This window comes from Hemicordylus capensis, chromosome 5 (assembly GCF_027244095.1).
Source record: "Hemicordylus capensis ecotype Gifberg chromosome 5, rHemCap1.1.pri, whole genome shotgun sequence".
NCBI classification, from domain to species: domain Eukaryota; kingdom Metazoa; phylum Chordata; class Lepidosauria; order Squamata; family Cordylidae; genus Hemicordylus; species Hemicordylus capensis.
The window spans coordinates 3,246,739-3,260,212 of NC_069661.1; the positions used below are offsets into that span (position 1 = coordinate 3,246,739).

The window sequence follows — 13,474 nt, forward strand, 5'->3', positions numbered from 1 at the left end:
GCACTCCCGGAGACAAGCGTTCCCGGGGGCACCTGCTTCTCTGCACAGACACATGTGGGCCTGCCTGTACCAGGGCCGCCCCCCAAGTGAGAAGGCCTGACTTGCCCTTCGGAGCACTAGCTTGCCACCTGCCCCCAGGCCCACGGATCAAACTGGATGGGTGCTATTCCCTGAGGCCCGTTCCCCCCGGCTCATAGCCGAAGTTTCTGTGATGTCAGGGAATGTTCACCGTCATTCTTGCTGCTGCGGTGGTGGTGGTGGTGGAGGGAAAGGGTCACTCATAGTACTTGTTGATAAAACGCTGCAGCAGCAGCTGCTGCTGCTGCTGTGAAAGATCAGTCTGATTGGAAGACAAGCTGTCGGTGGTATCCAGGTATCTAAGATTGCCAACTTTTTAATAAGCACCACTCCAGTGCCTTTAACACCAGCCGAGCAGACAGGGATTTAGCAGCTGAAGCATTTGATGGAACGGAACTCCCTGCCAGCTTCCCCGGTCAGATTTCTGCATGCCAAGCTGCTGTTTAAGGCAAAGCAGCAGTGCCTGGGAAATGCTTGGCAACCCCAGTCAGGTGGGTAAGGAATGGAGGGAGCAAGTTAAGAATGTGTGGTGGGGCCGAGGCTGCAGGGCTGGGCCAGTGAGTGGGAAGAAGCAGGGGCAGGGCGAGAGGGGGGCAGGGAGGGGGGCCCACCAGCATGGGGGCAGAGCGCTCTTGGCTCCCCCCCGCCCCCATTTCCCTGGCAGGCTGCAGCAGGACTCCTCTCAGCTGCAAGCGGAGGGATAGAGGTTTCAAACGTGTTTCTGAGCCAGGGAGATGCATGCACACGTGTGTGTTTGGGTCCCCCTGTTCTGCAGCAGAGATATGGGGCGGGGTGGGGGGCTATCTCTGCAGGGGGCCAGGGCCAGGAGCCCTCTTCACGCTTTGGTCCCAGCCAGGGCCCAATCCGATGCCCCTGGGAAGAAGGCCCAGGCAGGGTGGGAGCCAGAAGGGCTCGTGGTCTCAAGGAGCTGATCTCGGCCCCTGCACCCCAGTCTCTCCGAGGCTGCAGCAGCAGCAGCAGCACTCTCCTGCCTCCCAGATGCTGCCCTCAGCCGGGCTCCTTCCTCACCCAGCTGGGCCGCACTTCCAGGAGCTTGCGCTTCAGGTCGGTCTGGCGTTGCTGTGCTTGCAGAGTCTCGTGTCAGTCTCTCTCTCCGCCTCCCTCTGCTGCTGGGCCACCGTCTCTAGCCCATTATATATTTATGGCCACTGCACATTCAGGTGCGCCGCGTCTCCAACTAGAGGCTGCTGGCTTATAAATCTGCCCCAGTGACTTGGCACTGACCCTTTGCTTGCAGTTCAAGAGCATCAAATATTAACTCCCTTCCTTGAGACATCCTAAAAGTCGCTGAACTGCAGTTGGAAGAGGCAAATACCCTGAGCCTCTCTGCCACTCTCTCCCGGCAAGAGACTGACCTCACTGCTCCATGGATCAGGGCTCTCTCTCTCTCTCTCTCTCTCTCTCTCTCTCTCTCTCTCTCTCTCTCTCTCTCTCTCTCACACACACACACACACACACACACACACACACACACACACACACACTCTCACTCTTAGGCAGCCAGCTCCTAACATGTTCATATAGTTTTAGGAGCCTAGACTTAAAATCCTGTACAGTTAGGGGAAGAACCATATCCTCCGTGGCAGAGCCTCTGCTTTGCATGCAGAAGGTCCTGGGTTCAATCCTTGGCAGCACCGCCAGGTGCGGCTAGGAAAGACTCTGTCCTGAGACCCTAGGGAAGCTGCTGCCAGTCAGTGTAGACGATACTAAGCTAGATGGACCAATGGCCTGACTCAGTAGAAGGCCGCTCCTATGTATACATAGCTTAAATCCCTGTGAAATCCTTAAGATTTCAGTGCCCTGAAGGGGGTGCAAGTCAAGATAGTAGCACAAGTTGGAACATAGGAAGCCGCCATATTCTGAGTCAGACCCTTGGCCCAGCTAGCTCAGTATTGTCTACAGACTGTCAGCAGCTTCTCCAAGGCTGCAGGCAGGAATCTTTCTCTCTCCCCGTCCCTGCTCAATAGCTTCCCAAAAGTGCTTGGGCAGAGATTCTCTGCATCATATGAACAGGTGAATCTGCCTTATCCTGAGTCAGCCCATTGGTCCAAGTATTGTCCACACTGACTGGCAGCAGCTCTCCTGGGGCTCACGGGGCTCTGTCTCAGCCCTACCTGGAGATGCTGCTGCTGCCAGGTATTGAACTGGGGACCTTCTGCATGCAACGCAGATCCTCTACCACTGAGCTATGGCCCCTCCTGGATGCTCCCCGAGTTTCCATCGGCCCGGGTTCAAACCACCCCTCTGGAGAATCAGATTCCAAATTCTCTCACCCACCTGGACGATGGCTTTTGACCCCACCACTTCCAGGACCTGCCCACTCCGCTGTGTGCCATTCGGGAGGGTGAAGTTGACAATCTCAGCATACTGGGCAAACTGCAAGGAGGGAAGAAGAAAGCAACCATTAGCACATCAAGAGGACAAAAAAAGGTGGCCCAATCCAGGTGAGGGTCCTCTGGATGCAGCTGCTGCCTCCAACTCATTGCTATCGAGCCAAAAGGACTGTAGAGATTCATGAGGGATACATTTATCAACCGCCATTAGTGATGGCAATTAAAATGGAACCTCCCCATCCAGAGCCTATATATTTATTTTTATTTATTTATTTAAAATATTTGTATACCGCCCAAAACCTACGTCTCTGACCATTATATCTGACCATTCCAGATGCAGGAGATGAACATGGCACTTTCCAGACTAGCTGCTCAACAGCAGCAAAATGCCTCCGTTCAGGCAAATCGCGTTTGAAACGTAAACAGCAGGTGGAGCAGCAGTCTCGCGGAAACTAACAACCCGGAAAAACAGCAACTTCTTTATGCCAGATAGATGACGTCATAACACTACATCGCACGATTAAATTCAAAACAAGCCATTGGCAATGCGAACGGCCCCCTGCTGTCCACGTAGGGACTGCGGCGTCACAACACAGGAAGTCTGAAAGCAACCTTTCAATATCTGATGTGACCCCATTGCAGGGTCTGATCTGGAAAGCGCCCATGATAGAAAGATATCCTAGAAGGGAGTTTAAAGGCTGTTGATTTTAATTATTTTATGGATTGTTATTGTAAGCCCCTTTGAATGGAGATGTGGTATTGCACGTATATTGTAAAGAAAGCAAGTAAATTGCCCTGCTGCTCGCTCCTGAGTGAGTCTGGCTTGGCCACAGCTGGACACAGAATACTGGGCTGGACAAGCTTGATCCAGGCAGGCAATGCTTGCATTTCTCTCCCACCTTTTTGGTCAAAGTCATTTGGCTGTTATCGCAGGAGACATTCAGGTGAGGCGACGGCTTTTACTTTAATAGTTATGGCAGGTGTATTAGGTATTGTTTACTGACTTATTGGTATGTTTTATGCCCCTTGAAATTGTTGTTACATGTTTTAAACGAACCATTAATGATGAACCATGAATGAGTTGTTCAGCTGTCAATATTATATTGAAACGTATTGTCATTTTTATATTAATGTGGTGCAGCTATATTGATATCCTCTCGTGGCACGGCGTGTGATGCCATTGTATCCAGAGTGTTGTCATTTTTATTTCCTGTGAACTGCTTTGAGCACAATATATTGTGGAAAATGCTGCATATCAGTACTTTGACTGTGCAAAGAGTTATGTATGTTTACCAGTCAAAATACAAGCAAGCAAAGGTCTGAGCCTTACGGGGCTATAACATGCTCATTTTCTTAGCAATTTGTGCAAATTGCCATTCATCAGTGATGGCATTTAAGAGCATAGGCAGATGCCAGATACTACTACTACAACAAATATTTATCTACAGCTCTTCAACTAAAGTTCTCAAAGCAGTTTACACAGAAAAATAAATACATAAATAAGATGGTCCCTTGCCCCCAAAGGGCTCACAATCTAAAAAGAAACAGAAGGCAGATACCAGCCACAGCCACTGGAGGGATGCTGTGCTGGGGCTGGATAGGGCCAGTTGCTCTCCCCCTGCTACATATCAGAGAATCACCACTTCAAAAGGTGTCTCTTTGCTCAGTTAGCAGGGATACTGCATTGGTACTTGGTCCATCTAGCTCAGGATGGTCTATGCTGGCTAACAGCAGGAGATGCTGCCAGGGGCCGAACCTGGGAATGTTTTGCATGCAAAACAGGTATTTGTATTTATTCTATACCATCCTTCCAAAAATGACTCAGGGTGCTTTAGCAATAGCAATAGCAATAGCACTTACATTTATATACCGCTCTATAGCCGAAGCTCTCTAAGCGGTTTACAATGATTTAGCATATTGCCCCCAACATTCTGGGTACTCATTTTACCGACCTCAGAAGGATGGAAGGCTGAGTCAACCTTGAGCCCCTTGGTCAGGATCGAACTTGTAACCTTCTGGTTACAGGGTGGCAGTTTTACCACTGCGCCACCAGGGCCTCTTTACACAGAGAAATAACAAATAAGATGGCTCCCTGTCCCCAAAGGGCTCACAGTCTAAAAAGATACATAAGACACACACCAGCAACAGCCACTGGAGGTACTGTGCTGGGGGTGGAGAGGGCCAGTTACTCTCCCCCTGCTCAATAAAGAGAATCACCACGGTAAAAGGTGCCTCTTTGCCCAGTTGCGGGCCCAGCCCTACATCTGAATGCATTTTGTTCGCAGTTGCCAAGTACAAAAAGAAAGATCAGCTAGAAGCAGATCAGGTATATGGCAAACAAAACTTGCCACCGTCCTGGGTATCACATTGAATCTTTCTCCACCCCACCCCCATCTTGCTGCCCATTCACCCTCTTCAGAGAAATCCTTTTGGAGTTCCTCACTACTCATATAGGCATTTTCCACCCTGAATAGTTTGGCATCACCTGCAAACCAACTTGGACACCTCTCTGCTCCTCTCTTGCTCCAGGTTATTTATGAATGAATTAAAAAGTCCCAGTCCAGATCCTTGGAGGGGCTCACTTCTTCCCTCCATTGTGAGGAGTCTTCATTTAGGAACTGTGGAGGAACGAGGCCTAGACCTCTTGGTTTTTGTAAATAAGCCCTTGCATTGCAAATGAATTGTAATTTACATTTATATTCCTAAACATAAGAGCAGCCCTGCTGGATCAGGCCCAAGGAAGCCTATCAAGTCCACTATCCTGCTTCCCACACTGGCCCACCAGATGCCTCTGAGAAGTCCATAGGCAAAGGTGTGCCTGGCCCTGTCTCTCCTGCTGTTGCTCCCCTGCAACTGGTATTGAGAGGGATCGTGCCTCTGAGGCTGGAGATGGCCTACAGCCATCAGACCAGTAGCCATTGACAGACCTGTCCTCCATGAATTTGTCTAAGCCCCTTTTAAAGCCATCCAAGCTAGTAGCCACCACTACATCCCATGGAAGAGCATTCCATAGATTAATCAATCACTGTGTGAAAAAGTACCTCCTTTTGTTGGTCCTAAATTTCCCGGCCTTCAGATTCATGGGATGGCCCCTGGTTCTAATGTTGTGAGAGATGGAGGAAAATTGGAAAAATAGACAGAACTTTGAGTTGCACTGATTGGGTTGTTTAAAAACTGTTGGAGCAAAAAATTGGTATATATGGAAGAGTTGTTCAGTGAGACAAGTTAGTTGAAGTTGGAGTCTGAGTGCGACAAGAGTTGGAGTCAGTTGGATTCCAGGAGAGTGAAAAGAGAAGAGTTCAGCTTGCCCTGCAGTCAAAGCTGAAAACTTGAAGAAAGAGAGTCTGGAGAGAGACAACAGAGCTTAAGAATTGCTGGCACATGTTGGGAATTCTCTCTGGTAAGAGAATCCCTTTTTCATTATAGCAGAGTGCACAGAGGCACAACACAGCGGAATTTAGTAGGCATGCGTGTATGCTGAGAGTAAAGTAACTTGGAGCCAATTCATAGTTTCAAATCAATATATATGGCATTCATTAAAGAACTCCATTCTAGATAGGAAAGTGAGGAGTTAGGATCTCTAATCTATCTAGCTAGCTGGATGCAGATGGATTCTGCATCTCTGCACACATGGTTCAGGGAAGAGGAGCTTGCATGTTGCAAGGCAGAAGGAACAGGAAGAGAAGAAGGAAGTGGCTGGAAGGAAGGAAGTGTCCCTAAGTTTAGCAATCTACATTCCAAAGGGATAGCGTCAGAGCAGTAGAGAAGGGATGACCAATGTCTTGACCCTCTAGCCCTCTGACTCACTAGTCTGTCCTCCACTGTCACTGAGACAAGAGACAGCACAAAGTCCTTCACTTCCAACAGCACAGAGCTGTTGAATCACTGGCAGAGTGGTGTAATCTCTGCAGAGCAGGAATCACTAAGAACTGGAAAGAACAAGACCTGAGGCTGAACAACGGAAAGGCCAGAGTTACTAAAGGTGATCATCAAGTAGCCACACTTGGAGTACTGTGTACAATTCTGGTCACCACATCTAAAGAAGGACATTGTAGAATTGGAGAAGGTGCAGAAGAGGGCAACTCAGATGATCAGGGGCCTGCAGCACCTTGCTTATGAGGCAAGGCTACAACACCTGGGGCTCTTTACCTAGGAAAAGAGGTGACTATGGGGAGACATGGTTGAGGTGTATAAAATTATGCATGGAGTGGAGAGAGTGGACAGAGAGAAATTTTTCTCCCTCTCTCACAACACTAGAACCAGGGGTCACCCCGTGAAACTGAAGGTTGGGAAATTTAGGATTGACAAGAGGAAGTACCTTTTCACACAACGCATAATCAACTTGTGGAATATTCTGCCACAAGATGTGGTGACAGCCCACAACCTGGATGGCTTAGAGAGGGGTTTGGATAACTCCATGGAGGAAAGGTCTATCAACGGCTACTAGTCAGAGGGCTATAGGCCATCTCCAGCCTCAGAGGCAAGATGCCTCTGAATACTAGTTGCAGGGGAGTAACAGCAGGAGAGAGGGCCTGCCCTCAACTCCTGCCTGGAGGCTTCTCAGAGGCATCTGGTGGGCCACTTTGTGAAACAGGATGCTGGACTAGATGGGCTTTCTTGGGCTGTTCTTATGGTCTTAAGTTAGAGCTCAGTGAGAGTCAGGTTAGTGGGTGAGATTTTGACCACATTTTGCTTAGTCATTATTGATTGGTTGATGGTTTTGTTTTATATATACTAAACTTGTGAAGCAACCTTTAATTGAACTAATTGCAAAGTAAAATTTTCCCGTATACCTTTAAGGGAAAATTGTAGCTCCTGTTTCTCCACCCCACACCTCTAGGCCTTACCATTCTACCAAAGTTGGTTTTGTGACGGACGTTGAAAGGCTGTTGTGGTAGACTCAGCCACAAAAGTATACTTGGTGGCAACGGTTAAACTGGTCATTGCCAGGGAGATCATCTGTGTCTCTTGGTAGCACAGCGGGGCAGATCCTCCACAGGAACCTAGGAAGCTGCCTTTACACTGAGTCAGATCCTTGGTCCATCTAGTTCAGCGGTGTATTCCCTGACTGGCAGCAGTCCTCCAAGGTTCCAGGCAAAGGTCTTCCCCAGCCCTACCTGGAACTGCTGCCAGGGGCTGAACCTGGGAGACCTTCTGCATCGAGGCAGCTGATTCCCTTGGGCTACAGTCCCATCCCCCCATTCTTTCGCCAGCGACTAATCACAAGGCAGTGGTCTCCCCTATTTTTCAAGTGGGGGCCACTTCAACCAACACGCTGCAAGTGGGAGCCATTCCCACTGCACTGACCTCCTCCTAGCACTTCCCTTTTCTCAGGGCTGGGAAGGGAGAGGGGACCCTCGCTAGAGAGGAAAGTGCTGGGAAGGGATGCACTTCCCACACACCCGGTGCGTGCCTACCAAGATGGGGCCAGGGCTCCTGAGGGCTCCATTTCCCTTCAAGGTGCCCCCACTCTTGGGCTGGGCATAGGGCAGCACTCCATGTGGTGCCAGGGGATGGTGCAGAGTATTCCGCCTTGGCTGAGACTTCACAAGGTTCAAGAAGCAATGGGGGTGGATGGGAGCGGCTGCCACTACCTTCTGGGGCTTACAGTGATGAACACGGCCATAAGTGAAGAACATTGCCGTTACCTATAACGCCCTAAACAGCTTGGGCCCTGGGTATTTAAGAGGACGCCTTCTTCACCATGAGCCCCACTGCCTGTTGAGATCATCTAGAGAGGTTCACCTGCAGTTGCCGCCAACTCATTTGGCAGCTACTTGGGAAAGGGCCTTCTCCGTTGCTGCTCCTGGACTTTGGAATGCGCTCCCTGTTGAAATAAGAGCCTCCCCATCACTGGCAACTTTTAAAAGGTGCTGAAGGCACATTTATTCACCCAGGCTTTTGATTCGATTTATAGTTTTAAATAATTTTAATACTGGGTTTTAAATGATTTTAAATGTTAATTTTGTTAATGTTTAAATGATTTTAATTGTTTGATTGATTTCGTTTTTATTTTAACTGTTCGTTGATTTTAATTGTTTTTATTTGTTGTAAACTGCCCTGAGCCATTTTTGGAGGGGCAGTGTATAAGTGAAATGAACTAAAATAAAATATAAAATAAAACAAGGGAGCCTGTCCATTTATCCCAAGGTGGCCAAGGGTACTTGGGAGCCTTGGGTGAGGTGAGGGGCTCTGGGGGAAGCACCTTGGGAGTTCAGGCGTATAACCTCCTAGCTGCTACCCCACAGGTTCTAAAAGGTTGTTGAAGCCCCTGGCATCACAAGCAGGGCAAGAAGCAGAGCTCAGTGGCAGAGCATCTCCTCTACATGGCCCCCAGTTCCGGTCCCTGGCAGCAGCATCTTCTGGGGGGCGGGGGGGGGGGGTGCTGGGAGAGAGAGACTCCTGCCTGAAATCCTGGAGAGTCCCTGCCAGCTGCCAGCCAGAGCAGGCCACACGGAGCTAGAAGATCCAAGGGTCTCTGACTCGGTCGAATAAGGCTGCTTCCTATGTCCCTATGGGGGTCATGAAGGGGGTCGCCATCCCGCATCCCCAGCACTCAGGACTCAGAGTATACTTCCTGAACATGGAGGCTTTATTTGTCTTCAGCCATCTGTCTCTCCACATCAGTCCATGCCCACAAGTTCAGCCCAGTTCCAGGCAAACGTGACTGTATTTCTGCTGTGCCTGTACTTTGGACTTTAAGCTGCACCACTGTGGGGGTGGGGGGAAATGCCTGTGATCTGGCTCTTGAACTGATCTTATTAATCCCCCTCCTGCACGCATCAGAATGAAAAAGGCACTGCAGAAATGATGCATTGTGGCGGGTGGTGCCCAACAAAGCCCCGAGTGTGCCTTAATTCGTCATGGAGCACGTTCCCTGCTTGGATGTGGCATATGCACCTTTTTAACTGGCTGTATCGTAGCCCACTCAGAGACCTGTCACCCTGGCTGCTTTGGGCAGCAGCGGATGCCAGGCATTAGCTCGGTTCCACATTCCGGCTGCTTGCCACTCCGAGCCGAAACAGATTTATTTGGAAGTAAGTCCCTTTGATTTTAATGAAAGCTACCTCCAAGTAGGCATGCTAAATTTGCATCCACTCCAGTGAACCTCATTCTGATCCTTTAGTGGCAATCAACAGACATTAGTTACATTACCTAATGAAACCCAGTTGTTCAGATCAGGGGTAGGGGTGTGCAAACCAGCTCAATGTTGAGCCAGTTCGACATCAAGCCGGTTTGGTTTGACGGTTCGGGGTCAAACCGAACCACCCCCTGTTCGGTCCGACCCTGGATCGAACACATCCCCATTGTTGGCAGGGTTCGCGAACATTTTCCTGTATAAATAAATAAATGAATAAATAAACAATTTTTTTTTAAAAAAAACTTACTCCCTTCCAGGGAGTTGCTGGTGGTGGCAGGTGTGTGTGTGTGTCTGTGGAGGTTCCTCCTCCCCCCACCGGCTTTCTATATACCCCCCTCTGGCTGATTCGGCCGCTCTTCGGCCAGTTTTCGGCCTTCCCTGCTTGGTGCAGTGGCTATTTTGGAGGCCACGTGCCTGGGCCACACAGAGGCCAATCATGCAGGCACCAGGCCTCCAAAATGGCCATCAAGCCAAGAGGAGAAGGCCAAAGACTGGCTGAAGAGCAGCCGAATCAGCCGGAGGGGGGCATATATAAAGCCGGGGGGAGGGGTAACCTCCGCAGAAACACACATCCCCACCACCTCCAGCAACTCCCCGGAAGGGAGTAAGGGGGAAAAAAATTTAAAAACAGAAAAACATTTGTGAACCCCACACCCCAGATCAAACCAAACCAGGGGAGGAGTTAGAAGGCATGCCGAACCGAATTGGCCCAGTTGGGTTTGAGTCTGGTCTGAACTTGAACCGAACTGGGCCAGCCAGTTCCGTGCACATCCCTAATCAGGGGTCCACAAATTTGGGATTAGGTCACTAGCCAGCCATTATAGCTCACCACCAACCCCCTCTCTTCCCATAAGCAGAGTGTTTAGGAGAAAAGCACATCTTCTTTTATTTGCATTGGGATATGAAGAGAGTAAGAAACAGCAGGGAGCCTTCTCCTACTGCTTAAAAGGGATTCCTGGAGCTTTCCCAGACAGCAGGCTTTACTGCAGGTTTTCTGTGAGGCTTTATGACACAGGGGCAGAGCCACCATTGCACAAATGGGTTCAAGGAACCCGGGCCACCACACTCAGGGGCCGTGACTCACGTCCCAGCCACACCCCCTGGAATCAGTTGCAGGGGGCATGGTTTCACTTGCCAACGGCTGCACACCTTGTTTTGCGAGCAAATTCCAGCCAGTGCCATGTTCGCAGCGTGGCTGGGAGCGGCTCTCCCTGCTTTAAAAGGCAGGGAAACGCATTCTCGGCCAGGCTGGGAAGCTGGCGCTGGCTCAGCTGCTAAAAAATGGAGAACTGCTCCTGGCCATGCCGCAAATGTGGCGCTAGCGGGAATTTGCTCACCAACGGGGTGCGTGGCCCCATTTGTGAGTAAAACCATGCCCCCAGTGTCTGACGTCAGATGCAGGGGGTGTGGCTTGGAGGGTGGCCCTGGCGGTGGGCTGAACCGGGACCACCGCTGGCCTCCCCACCCCACTGTTATTGCAAGTTCAAAGGTGCCCAAATTAACTGACGCAAGAAGCGGATTTTTTTTTTACCCCGGATATCAATCAAGCTACACTCTAATGCACAATGAAAAACTCAAATTGTGTGTGAAGTGCTTCCCGATAGCTCGTAGGGACTTTGGAGCAGGGATTGGGATTGGGATTAAATTTGGTTGATATGTGAACGCACCCCCTCTATTTCGGAGGAGGCTGGCTGTGAAAAACGTCTTGCTGTTTCTCAGCTTGTCAAAAATGACCGTGGAAATGAGACCTCAGGGGGGGAGGAGGTCTGGGTGCTGCTGCTGGGTGTCCTGCTTGCCACTGGGCCAGGGGCACTCACCACTGGCAAGATGGCAAGTGGATTTGCAGGTGCCTGGTTCAAATGGAGCATATGTGGCTGGGAGTGCCTTTTATCAGCTTTGTCTGATATGCTAACTGCGACCTTACCTGGACAGAGAGAGCTTGGCCCCAGTTACTCAGGCTCTGGTAACCTCTCGCTTAGATTACTGCAACACACTGTTCATGGGGCTACCTTTGAAAACGGTCCAGAATCCACAGCTGATTCAAAATAGGGTTGCAAGATTATTGACCAGGACTGGATGTTTGGAGCATATTACGCCAGTGCTTCATCAGCTGCATTGGCTCCCAGTCCGTTTCCGTGACCAATTCAAAGTGCTAGTGTTAACCTTTAAAGCCCTACATGGCTTGGGACCAGGTTACCCAAGAGAACACCTTGCCTCATATGTCCCTTAAGATCTTCTTCTGAGGTCCTCCTCCGGGTTCCCCTGCCAAACAAAGTGAGGCGGGTGGCTACTATGGACTCGGGAGAGGGCTTTTGGTGTGATTGTATCCCGTTTATAGAATAGCCTCCCCAGTGGGGTTTGCCTGGCTTCATCACTGTTATTTTGGATGCCAGGTAAAGACCCTTTTGTTCACCCAGGCCTTTTAAATCCTGATTTTCAGATTTGATTTGATTTGATTTGATGTTTAACTAACTTTAAAATGAGTTTTTAAACTGCTTTGTATTGTATTTCATATTTTCTTTTCTCTCTTTTATGATTTAATATGTGATGTGTTTTTATTGTATGTTTCAAACCTGTGTTGTGAGTCGCCCAGAGATTCCCACAACTGAGCAACTAAAGTAACAACAGCCCCCACTCCCCACTCCAAAGTAAGTGGACTCAACTATTCCAAAAATAGCCACTGGGTCTTCCAAACCACCCCACACTTTTTCTGTGAGGTGTGGGGAAAGCCAGGATAGGGAGCCTGAGATATCGTAATTCTGCAATCACCTCTCAGTTCTAGACTCAGTCCTAGCTCAAAGTGGGCTTTAGTTCGTGGAACTAGATCTAGCTTCTGCCACAGTAAATCTGTACTCCTTGGGGTGCCACAAACTCATCACTTTATTTGCTGATGCCCAGCCGCAACCCCTCTGGAAGCTCCTGTTCGGCATCTTATGCTGCTGCCGCCCGTGTCATAGTGGGCAACAGGAGAACAGGTGAGGTTTAAGCAGGCCTCTCAAAAACTCCCCTCAGGACCTGTGCTGCTGCTGGTTGCTCTTTTTTGGACAGAATGAGCCTTGTTTGTTTGTGTGTATGTATGTTTGTTTGCATGTTTGTTTGTTTATTACATTTCTAGACCATCCCATCCAATGGCTCTGGGCGATGCACAACAAATTTAAAAAACATAAAAACACACTGCTTAAAACAATATAAAAACCATTTTAAAACAGTCCAGAGCCATTTAAAACCATTTAGAATACTTTAAAACAATTTAAAAATCTCAGAAAGCCAGGCCAAACAAGTAAGCTTTTAGGACTCTCTTAAAGGCCAACAACCACCCTAAACTATGGATATCTGCCCAGAGTGCATTCTATAGGCCAGGCAGCTACACAGAAGGCCTGGCTCCAAGTCACCACCAGATGTACCAGTAGCAGGGGCGTAACTACTATTAGGCAAGAGGAGACAGTTGTCTCGGGGCCCTCCCAGAGGCACGTCACATGACTCCCCACCCACCTGTGTTGTACCCCCTATGAATTAATATTGAGTCTCATGGAGATAGGCACTAGCAGACAGTAAAAAAAGGGTTAACTTTTCTCCCAGCCCTATTGGTTCTCCTGGCGTCTTGTGCTCCTCCCCAGCTTGGAATTTGTACGTAACTGCAGAGCCGAGGAAGCTGGCTGTTGGGCTGGTAGTCTCCCTCCAAAAACCAATCTTTCCCTGAGTATATGCTAGTGTAAAAAGTAGTGAATAGAGCTAATTTAAGTGGGTGGGGGATAAAAGGAATGAGAAAAAGAGCAGAGAGAAGGAGGAAAATAGGTGGTGTGAGGTGGGTGCAAGGCTATGTGTGGCTCACCAGAGGTGCATCGGGATCTAATCTGGCCCACCACCAAATTTTAGTTTGACACCCCTTGGCATTTGCAAG

General features: G+C 49.3%; 1 protein-coding gene across 1 annotated transcript in view; it reads right to left on the reverse strand.

Annotated features, from left to right (window-relative positions):
* The window catches only part of ATP6V1B1 (ATPase H+ transporting V1 subunit B1), an 81,657-nt gene that overhangs the window by 36,757 nt on the left and 31,426 nt on the right, over positions 1 to 13,474 (reverse strand). The window contains exon 3 of the mRNA XM_053253830.1: positions 2,377 to 2,475. Coding sequence (XP_053109805.1) covers positions 2,377 to 2,475 — 99 coding nt within the window. The remainder of the gene's footprint in view (positions 1 to 2,376; positions 2,476 to 13,474) is intronic.